This window comes from Esox lucius, chromosome 2 (assembly GCF_011004845.1).
Source record: "Esox lucius isolate fEsoLuc1 chromosome 2, fEsoLuc1.pri, whole genome shotgun sequence".
NCBI lineage: Eukaryota > Metazoa > Chordata > Actinopteri > Esociformes > Esocidae > Esox > Esox lucius.
Genome location: NC_047570.1, coordinates 15,660,690 through 15,671,270, shown reverse-complemented (window position 1 = coordinate 15,671,270; position 10,581 = coordinate 15,660,690). Strand labels below are relative to the sequence as shown.

Below are 10,581 nucleotides of genomic sequence, written 5' to 3'. Positions count from 1 at the left end.
CTGGTGTAGATTAATTTTATACAGGTTTTTCAGCAATTGGCCTAGATAAACAACATCCTGATGTTTCAGTTATGTAATACTAGAGATTATTTACTCACTTCATTTAAACAAAATGGTTTGTTATGTGATCTATTTGATGCCGGATTGCCATTTCCTGCTCTTCAGAATTTTCTTTGACATCCTCAGTTGAAAAATTAAATAAATCTGCCAATATGGTGAATTCTAAAATTGTTTTGTCTTTTTTGAAAATAAGAACATGAAGTTTGGAGTTTCTTTTGACATTTTAGCTCACATGTTTCTACAATCGAATTAGTGACATATTGTTGGGGACAGCTGCAAGTAATAAATGTAAGCAGAATTGTCCTGCAAAACCATAAATGTGTATAGCCAATTATGTGCACAGATAAAGGCAAATAAACAGGTCCAAAGTTTAAGCATTCTCTCCATTTTCCATTTAACTAAGGACAATCCAGGATATGAAGAATATTAGATTTTTCATTTGGATTTTGTGGAATGAAGTTCAAGGTGTTTTATGTATGTCAACAAGATGCCAAACAGGTTACACAAATTACACTAGGATGATGGCAAACAAAACCTATGAAGTGTTATTGCCAGATGCTAGAATTATTATGGCTTTATCTGTTATTTAGATAACAGACCTTATCCATGTTTGAATAAGAGATCATTTTGCACAAAATTGGAATTTAGATAACAGATAAGGTAATTTTACAACTCCACCATTAATCTTTTGAAATGGCCACATTGCAAGTTAATTTGCCACATAACTGAAAGGGGTATGTCTGTGTATACTGCAGAGCAAGAGACATGACGACAGTAAGTGTAATACAATCATGTGTTATGCAATACATTTTGAATTTTACCCCTGCTCTATTGATCTTGGAGACATAAACGGACCCATCGGTAGATGACATAGTCTAATTTAACCTACCCTAGTCGAAAATAAACCACCAGATCACAGAACAATACCTCATGAGATACAGGAAAACACAGCTAATAGTAAGGGTAGAAAATGGCTCAAGTGATTTTTGGCAAGAATGGGACTGAATCGCCTGAACCTGTCAAAGCAGAAATAACAGGTAGGCTTACCCTTCCCCTTTATATGTAAGAGTAGCTTAAATGTATTATCATATTAACAAGTAAATGCGCAATATTCTGATGTTAGTATTCTTATATATATATATATATATATATATATATATATATATATACATATATATATATATATATATATATATATATATATATATATATACATATATTTAAGAATATATATATATACTGCTACTGATTCATCACAAAGAATAGTCCTGTAAATGACTTATCTTGTGAACTTTCAACAGCATTTATAATCAGATTTGCCATATATGTATATATAGACAAAAGAATGTGTATAATAAATGTGAGTACAGGCGCATTCATGTCTATTATGTGGCAATGGTAGGCAGTAAACACTGTCATAAGACAAAGAAAACTGTCTAGTGTCACGCCACCACACAGAGATTAAGGACAGTGGTGTCCCATTATGCGACGACTTCTTTAAATAAAGGGTCTTACTCCATTGCCAAATCCATTTCTGGGATCAGCTCCATTGTTTTTTTTTGGTTTAGTGCATGAAAATAAGGCAACAATTTAAACATTTGTTGTATATCCTGTGACCTCTGTGTTGGCAGGATGTATCCCTGAATGGCTACAGGGGACGTTGCTACGTAATGGGCCAGGTCTTTTTAAAGTAGGAGATACGGAATACAATCACTGGTTTGATGGCATGGCCTTAATTCATAGTTTTACCTTCAAAGATGGTGAGACAGAGACAATACATGAAAAATGTCCACAATGGTATATGCTTACACAAGTGGCTGAATGGGGCTGAGAGTTGAACTGTTTTACAGGTGATGTGTACTACAGAAGTAAATTCCTAAGGAGTGACACCTTCCAGAAAAACACTAAAGCAAACAAGATTGTTGTGTCAGAATTTGGGACCATGATTTATCCTGATCCCTGCAAAAACATGTTTTCCAAGTAAATAATTGCATATTAAACATAATTTTTTAGCTAATATGTTCTTGTTTTAAAATGTTCCTTTCATGGATATCAAGAGATAATACTGTTTTGTCAAAAATAATAAGTGCAACACAATTCCTTTTTCCCAAGAGCATTCTCCTACCTTCTTGCTGCCATCCCTGACTTCACCGATAACAACCTGATAAACATTATCAGATATGGTGAGGACTACTATGCCTCATCAGAAATCAACTACATAAATCAAATTGACCCAGTTACCCTGGAAGTAATTGGAAAGGTAAATTCAAATTTGTTGAAATAATCACTGTTGTACATGTAATCTATTACTACTGGATATAATCTATTATCACAATGTCAGATGAACTACAGGAAGCATATTGCTCTGAACTTGGCGACTGCACACCCTCACTACGATGAAGAGGGAAACACATATAACATGGGAATCGCCCTCATGAGATTTGGCATGCCCAAGTATGTCATCTTCAAGGTTCCAGTCGATGCATCAGGTATGAACATTTAGATTTTCCCCAGGCTGCGGACATATTTCAAAAATAATTGCAGTCAGTTCAACACTAACAGAATGAGAGAGACTAAAAGATCCTGGTAAAAGACTGATTCATTATTTTGGTATTTTACAATTTGATATTACATGGTTTTCTAAAAGTTATATTTTAGAGTAAAACCCGCCTCAAGCTTCTGAAAACCTAACCATGGGATATATTATAGTTTCTATTCATGTAATAGAGACAACTGCACTAATGCCAAAGACTGAAATGGTCCAGGAGCCCTCTCTCTCTCATTTAGAGCATAGAATACTGTTCCTTGTTGTTATTGCTCTCACCTGTGTTCCATACATTACATATGGCTTAGTCCTGATTTAAAAATGATAAACAATGAAAGAATAGTACTGGCCGTCAGTGTTTCCTTACCTGAACTTGAGCAATTGGGACAACACAAAGGATATTTGTTGCCCCACGAGAGTAGCATATTATTCAAAGGGATTCACAGTCATGGCTGCCAGAGGTTTGAGAAACTGAGAAATATTTTTGTATTTTAAATATTTGTATTCCATCCATCCATCTTCTTCTGCATATCCGGGGCCGGGTCGCGGGGGCAGCAGTCTAAGCAGGGATGCCCAGACTTCCTCTAGCTCTTCCGGGGGGACACCGAGGTGTTCCCAGGCCAGCCCGGAGACATAGTCCCTCCAGCGTGTCCTAGGTCTTCCCCGGGGTCTCCTCCCGGTGGGACGGGACCGGAACACCTTCCCAGGAAGGCGTTCCAGCGGCTCTACTCTGAGCTCCTCCCGGGTGACCGAGCTTCTCACCCTATCTCTAAGGGATCCGCCACCCTGCGGAGAAAGCTCATTTCGGCCGCCTGTATCCGGGATCTTGTCCTTTCGGTCATGACCCAAAGCTCATGACCATAGGTGAGAGTAGGAACGTAGATTGACTGGTAAATCGAGAGCTTCGCCTTGCGGCTCAGCTCTTTCTTCACCACGACAGACCGATACATCGACTGCATTACTGCAGAAGCTGCACCGATCCGTCTGTCAATCTCCTGTTCCATCCTTCCCTCACTCGTGAACAAGACCCCTAGATACTTAAACTCCTCCACTTGAGGCAGGCACTCTCCACCAACCTGAAGTGGGCAAGCCACCCTTTTCTGACTGAGGACCATGGCTTCGGATTTGGAGGTACTGATTTTCATCCCCACCGCTTCACACTCGGCTGCAAACCGTCCGAGTGCATGCTGAAGGTCCTGGTTAGAAGGGGCCAACACAACAACATCATCTGCAAAGAGCAGAGATGAAATTGTGTGGTCTCCAAACCTGACACCCTCCGGCCCCTGGCTGCGCCTAGAAATTCTGTCCATAAAAATTACGAACAGAACCGGCGACAACGTGCACTGATGGACACCCTTATGCATGAACATGGTGTTCGTTATGGACAAACTGTGACTAGCACAGAAGTCCAATAACTGAACACCACTCAGGTTCAGATCAGGGGGGCCGTTCCTCCCAATCACGCCCCTCCAGGTGTCACTGTTGTTGCCCACGTGGGCGTTGAAGTCCCCCAGTAGAACGATAGAGTCCCCAGTCGGAGCACTTTCCAGCACCCCTCCCAGAGACTCCAAGAAGGTCGGGTACTCTGCACTGCCGTTCGGCCCGTGGGCACAAACAACAGTGAGAGACCTATCCCCGACCCGTAGGCGCAGGGAAACGACCCTCTTGTTCACTGGGGTAAACTCCAACACATGGCGGCAGAGCTGGGGAGCTATAAGCAAACCCACACCAGCCCGCCGCCTCTCACCATGGGCAACTCCAGAGTGGTGAAGAGTCCATCCTCTCTCAAGGAGTGTGGTTCCAGAGCCCAAGCCATGCGTAGAGGTGATCCCGACTACCTCTAATCGGAACCTCTCAACCTCACGCACTAACTCAGGCTTCTTCCCCGCCAGCGAGGTGACATTCCATGTCCCTAGAGCTAGTTTCCGTGTCCAGAGATCGGGTTGTCTAGGCCCCTGCCTTCGACTGCCGCCCGATCCTCTTCACACCGGCCCCTTATGGTCCCTCCCATGGGTCGTGATATTTGTATTAATTAGTTTAATTTTTAATAACATCCTTCAACTCTGAACATGTAGGTTGTGTAGATATTTAAAGAAAAAATATTATTAAGAGCATAAATTATACAAAATAGTGTGGTCTCTTATGAACTCAAAAGATGTTAAGACTCACTTGACCTTCTGTATGGAAATTTACACCGCACAATTTTATTTTCTTATCCAGATAAGGAGGGCAAGAAGCCTGCATTAGAGGAGGTGGAGCAGGTCTGCAATATACCATTTCGCTCAACCCTCTTCCCAAGCTACTTCCATAGCTTTGGCATGTCTGAGAATTACATCATCTTTGTCGAGCAGCCATTCAAACTGGACATCCTCAGACTGGCCACAGCTAACTTCAGGGGATCCACCTGGGGTAGCTGCCTGAAATACGACAAAGAGGACATTGTAAGTTATGCCGTTCTTTTTTCAGCAGCATGTAAATATAATTTTTACCTTCAAATTACTCTATCAACACTCATTATTATTTACGTATTTTCTGGTTGTGCCCTTGCTGTTCTTTAGACTCTAATCCACCTGGTCGACAAGAAGACTGGTAAAGCAGTATCCACCAAGTTCTATACAGATGCTCTGGTAGTTTTCCACCACATTAATGCCTACGAGGACGACAACCATGTGGTGTTTGATATGATCACCTACAAAGACAGTAATCTGTATGAAATGTTCTACTTAGCAAACATGAGAGAGGAAAGCAACAAATTCATAGAAGACAAGGTCAACTTCTCCCAGCCAATCTGCCAGAGATTTGTCTTGCCCCTCAATGTTGACAAGGTACAATATATAAAGCACCAAAGTCAACATGCATATGCTAGTAGTGTACTCATGAAGCAGTTCCTATGAACTGTCATAACATTCAAAGCACCTTACACACTGAATCAAAGTATCGCATTTAAGTGGACATTTTGTGCAAATTTGCCTAAACTTGAATTTATACTTTATTTAAAATATAATAGTTCACAACTGCAGAAGAATTTGCTTCAACTAAAGTGTTAACAAGTTTATACCTAAAATGAAGACTGTGTATCTGATATAGGATACAACAAAAGGAACAAACATGGTGATGCTCAAAAACACAACAGCCAAGGCAGTGATGCAAGATGATGGCTCTGTATATTGCCAGCCTGACACAATATTTGCAGGTGAGTGATTTCCATTGAACATTAAAATGAGTTTCATGACATATCATTAACAGACATCACATGCTACATCGCTTAAAATGGAATTAAACTCAAAAAAACATCCAGCAACTCCATGTACAAACCAACAGGTTTGGAGTTGCCAGGCATAAACTACAAATTCAACGGCAAGAAATACCGTTATTTTTATGGCTCGAGAGTGGAATGGACTCCATTCCCGAATAAGGTAAAATATTTTACTAATCCTCCTTAGTAATAAAGAAAAGTAGGTGTTCCTCATTTCTCACTCTGACATGCTGCAGTTTGTGTTACTTTACTACAGATTGGGAAGGTGGACATTCTGACCAAGAAGCACATAGAGTGGACAGAGGAAGAATGTTACCCCTCTGAGCCAGTTTTTGTTGCCTCACCAGGAGCTATGGAGGAGGATGATGGTGAGAGCCAGTTCAGAAGCCTTTATTCAGCTTTGACAAGTAGTATAATGTCATTATGACACAATCAATGAATCTATTTTCTGACTTGTTTTTTCAGGAGTCATTTTGTCCTCAATTGTCTCTCTAAATCCAAATAAATCCCCCTTCATGCTTGTCCTCAATGCGAAAAACTTTGAAGAAATTGCTCGTGCCTCAATCGATGCCAGTGTTCACCTGGATCTGCATGGACTCTTCATTCCCTCACAGAAAACTAACTGACATAGCTTTTAGAGGTTAGGATTGCAATTTAATATTGTACAGGATGAAGTCTTATTCCTATAGCCTTGTAACCTTTACAGTAGATCTTTAGCTAAAGGGAAGATAATTACAATGATAACCTAACTATGAAGATAACTATAAGACAACTTAACATACAGTTATACTACACAACAATCTATAGTAAGCACATTGTAGTGTACACCCACCTGGATTTCAAAGGGGTTGAAGACTTTCTGGGAAATTTCTAGAATCTTTACATATATTTTCCATAGGAAGTTAAGCCTTTTTGCTTAAATTCATCAAAATAGTTAGCTTATAATGTTTTTGCTTGCATACCCCAAGTATGCTGGTAAGAGCCTGTGGTGTCACCACTACCATGTCTCGTCACCTTGGCCTGGATTAGGGGAAGATTATTTTCTTTGTCAGTCTGGCAAAGTACACTTCTAAGCAAGGGCTTTGGGAGGGACATGCAATATGGCAGTCGTCCCAACATTTCTTCAGCCAGCTGGTGGAAGGGATTTTGTGGAACTTAGGCTCTTTCCCCTGTTGCCTCCATCATCCTCCATGTTCCAACATCAGTCATCTCAGAGTGCCACTGGTCCCAGTTTGAGCCATCCTCAATAGGGTTGGAAAGTGATGATGAGGCCTCAGATTCTGATGTTCAAGAAGTGAACTTTGAGGAGGTCCTGGGAGAAGATATGGAGGCCTGAGAGGAAGAAAACCAAAGCTTCAGATGTATGTTGAAAAGGTTTTTGAGGGATGCGATGGATCATTGGGAACACATCATTCAATACTCCCTTTCTTTTGTTGTAGGGAAAGCATCCCATTTGAAATGTGTTTATTTCTATTGGGAGGATTTCATCATTTGCAATTATGTCTACTTAAGGTAAACGGCTTATGTTTGTGTGTGCATATGATATGGTACCTATATCCAATGCAATAAACCTCACCATTTAAATGGTATTAAAATTTGTTTGCATTTATTTTCATTTATTCCCATATTCCTATTAAATCCCATATATTCACATTAATACTCACAGAAAGTTACCACCTTTGAATATTCCCAAAAAATTGCAACCTTACTCCCAACCTATCTTCTTCTCTTGTTTAAGAGGAGGAAATGTCTGTCTCTCACACATAAACCAAAATACAAGACTAATCGAGTGGATGTTGGGAATACACTAGTAAATATAGGTTGAGTCTCTGGGTGTTTTATTTTATTCTGTGACCTTTGACGCAAAATGGATATACAATAGGTCAAAGTGTATGAATTAGATGAATTTCCTTGCTTGAGTTCTCTTCTCTTTGTTCCAATATTTATAGAAAAACGTCTAAGAAAAAATAGTTTCAAGAAACTTATTGTTATAGCAATTGATTATTCTACTGTATTCATTGCACAGGAAAAATAAATTTAGCGAGGCAACAAGGCTTCTGAATTTGTTCCTTTTTATACCCCCAAAAAGTGTTTTGAGCTCAAGATACAAACAAGAAAAACAAGTCATTCTACAAACACGAAAATTAGATAAAATGCTACGCTGTCATGGCAACCACAGTTCTAAGTCAGAGTAAAGGGACCTCCTGACTGCGTCAGTGTATGTGTCTCGGTTCTGCTTCACAGGATCAGAAGAGAGACACATAGGAAATGTAATCTTGGAGCCGTCTGTAGCTGTACGCATAGATACAACAGTTTGAGGCCTGGCACCTAAAGTTCAGGCCGCAATCACATCTACAATTGAATTGTTCACATTATAGGTCACATTAAAAGTGGATTTATCTTTGTTTCATTCTTTTACATCACAAAAACCTGGCATTTTCACAGGGGTGTGTAGACTTTTTATATCCACTGTATATCTACTCTATTGGTTTAACACACATTGTTTTTTCAATGGCGCAAAAGCAGCTGGATCCGTACCCCCTATTTGCATTTACACAATTCAATATTTTTTCTAAGAATGACAAATTATTATTGATGCTTTCTCTCCCTTTTGTATTGATTTAATGAACATACACACTCAATACAACTGATGAGGGACATTTCGGTTGTCACAAATATGTACTCTTGGATAGCCATAAGCAAATGTTGCGCAGCCATGTTTGGGATGTCATTTTAACTTAAATGTATTTCATATTTTTCTCAAACCTGCTGTTTTTGTTGACAAATGTAACTTACATTTCTATGTACTTCCCTTTTGGCATTCCCTAATCCCTTATTCATTAACACTGATCAGCCATAACAGTATGACCACTGGCAGTTGAAGTGAATAACATTGATAATCTCGTTATCGTGGCACCTGTCAGTAGGTGAGATAAATGAGGCAGCAAGTGAACATTCTGACCTTTAAGTTGATGTGTTAGAAGCAGGATAAATGGGCAAGCATAAGGATCTGAGCGACTTTGACAAGGGCCAAATTGTGATGGCTAGATGACTGGGTCAGAGCATCTCCAAAACTACAGCCCTTGTGGGATGTTCCCGGTCTACAGTGGTCAGTACCTATAAAAAGAGGTCCAAGGAAGGAAAAGCGGTGAACTGGCGACAGGGTCATGGGCGGCCAAGGTTCAATGATGCACATGGGGAGCAAAGGCTGGCCTGTGTCGTACGATCCAACAGACGAGTTACTGTAGCTCAAATTGCTGAAAAAGTTAATGCTGGTACAGATAGAAAGGTGTCAGAACACATAGTGCATCGCAGTTTGTTGAGTATGGGGCTGGGTAGCCGCAGACTAGTCAGGGTGCCCATGCTGACCCCTGTTCACTGCCGAAAGTACTTACAATGAGCATGTGAGCATCAGAACTGGACCACGGAGCAATGAAAGAAGGTGGCCTGGTCTGATGAATCATGTTTTCTTTTACATCATGTGGATGGCCAGGTGCTTGTGCGTCGGTTAGCTGGAGAAGTGGCACCAGGATGCACTATGGAAAGGAGGCAAGCCGGCGGAGGCAATGTGATGCTTTGGGCAATGTTCTGCTTGGAAACACTGGGTCCTGCCATTCATGTAGATGTTACTTTGACACATACCACCTACATGAGCATTGTTGCAGACCATGTGCACCCTTTCATGGCAACGGTATTCCCTGATGGCATTGGCCTCTTTTAGCAGGATAATGCGCCCTGCCACAAAGCAAAAATGGTTCAGGAATGGTTTGAGGAACAAAAGAACGAGTTCAAGGTGTTGACTTAGCCTCCAAATTTCCCAGATCTCAATCCAATTGAGCATATGTGGGATTTGCTGTACAGGTCCGATGTACAGGTCCAATCCATGGAGGCCCCACCTCACAACTTACAGGACTTAAAGGATCTGCTGCTAACGTTTTGGTGCCAGGTGCCAAAGGGGAAGGTTGCAGGAGGTTTCCAATTTGTCTCCATTAATTGTGCTAGATGTCAACACACCCCTTCACCATATGGTCCAATTGGTTGTTTTATATACTTATCTAATGCTTTAAACAAGAGCAAATCCAGTGAGAACACTAAAAGTGCAGGCCTTGTACAATGTACCACTTATCCACCAGATGACAGTAAGAAATCACAATCACAAAGTGTTTTGGCCACAAACTGGTTGTGTCTGGTTTGGATAGCAAGTCGATGTGTCAAAATGGCTGAATAGTAAAATAAAAAAAATTCACCCCCCTGAAAAGAACCATAATGCATTGGGACAGTAAAGTCCAATTTGCTATTTTTGCTGTACACTGAAGGTGTCACAGTGTTGTAGGGAGTGGAGACAGACGCAGGAAATGTGGTAAGGGTTTCTATAACCCAACTCAAAGCACGTCAAAAAACTGACTGGGCAAGGCCAAAGTAAAGTGAGGTGAATGATACAATACGCATAGAATAGTCGTACTCACGGGGACATGGAAATAATAACCAACACAGCGCTGGGGAAAGAGGGCCATATATATAGGCATGAAAATCAGTGAGAATGGGAAACAGGTGGGGCGAAAATATGGGGACAGTCCGGGGTGAAGTCGATTAGCCGGAACCGTGGTGCCTAGAAGGCTGGTGACGTAGACCTCCGGAGCCGATTGCAAAGGAGGAGCACCTGGCCGGAGGGATTCGTGACAGAAGGCACATGAAAACACGATTAAAAGATGAAAACATG

The 10,581-nt window shown here is 40.9% G+C and overlaps 1 protein-coding gene across 1 annotated transcript; it reads left to right on the top strand.

The window, feature by feature from the left end:
• The first annotated feature begins 916 nt into the window (after window positions 1-916).
• On the top strand, window positions 917-7,527 carry bco1l (beta-carotene oxygenase 1, like). The gene is made up of 11 exons (XM_010868837.3): window positions 917-1,097; window positions 1,692-1,820; window positions 1,911-2,040; window positions 2,173-2,320; window positions 2,402-2,549; window positions 4,826-5,046; window positions 5,164-5,430; window positions 5,693-5,798; window positions 5,927-6,021; window positions 6,118-6,229; window positions 6,327-7,527. The coding sequence occupies exons 1-11, from the start codon at window positions 1,031-1,033 to the stop codon at window positions 6,485-6,487; spliced, it is 1,584 nt and encodes a 527-aa protein (XP_010867139.2). The 5' UTR covers window positions 917-1,030; the 3' UTR covers window positions 6,488-7,527.
• Window positions 7,528-10,581: the final 3,054 nt, after the last annotated feature.

What these genes read in the sequence shown, in the direction of transcription:
- bco1l (XM_010868837.3), top strand. Translation starts at nt 1,031, where the DNA reads ATGGCTCAAGTGATTTTTGGCAAGAATGGGACTGAATCGCCTGAACCT. An exon ending in TAGTTTTACCTTCAAAGATG is followed by an intron (nt 1,821 to 1,910) that starts GTGAGACAGAGA and finishes ACTGTTTTACAG; the next exon opens with GTGATGTGTACTACAGAAGT. An exon ending in AGCTATGGAGGAGGATGATG is followed by an intron (nt 6,230 to 6,326) that starts GTGAGAGCCAGT and finishes TTGTTTTTTCAG; the next exon opens with GAGTCATTTTGTCCTCAATT.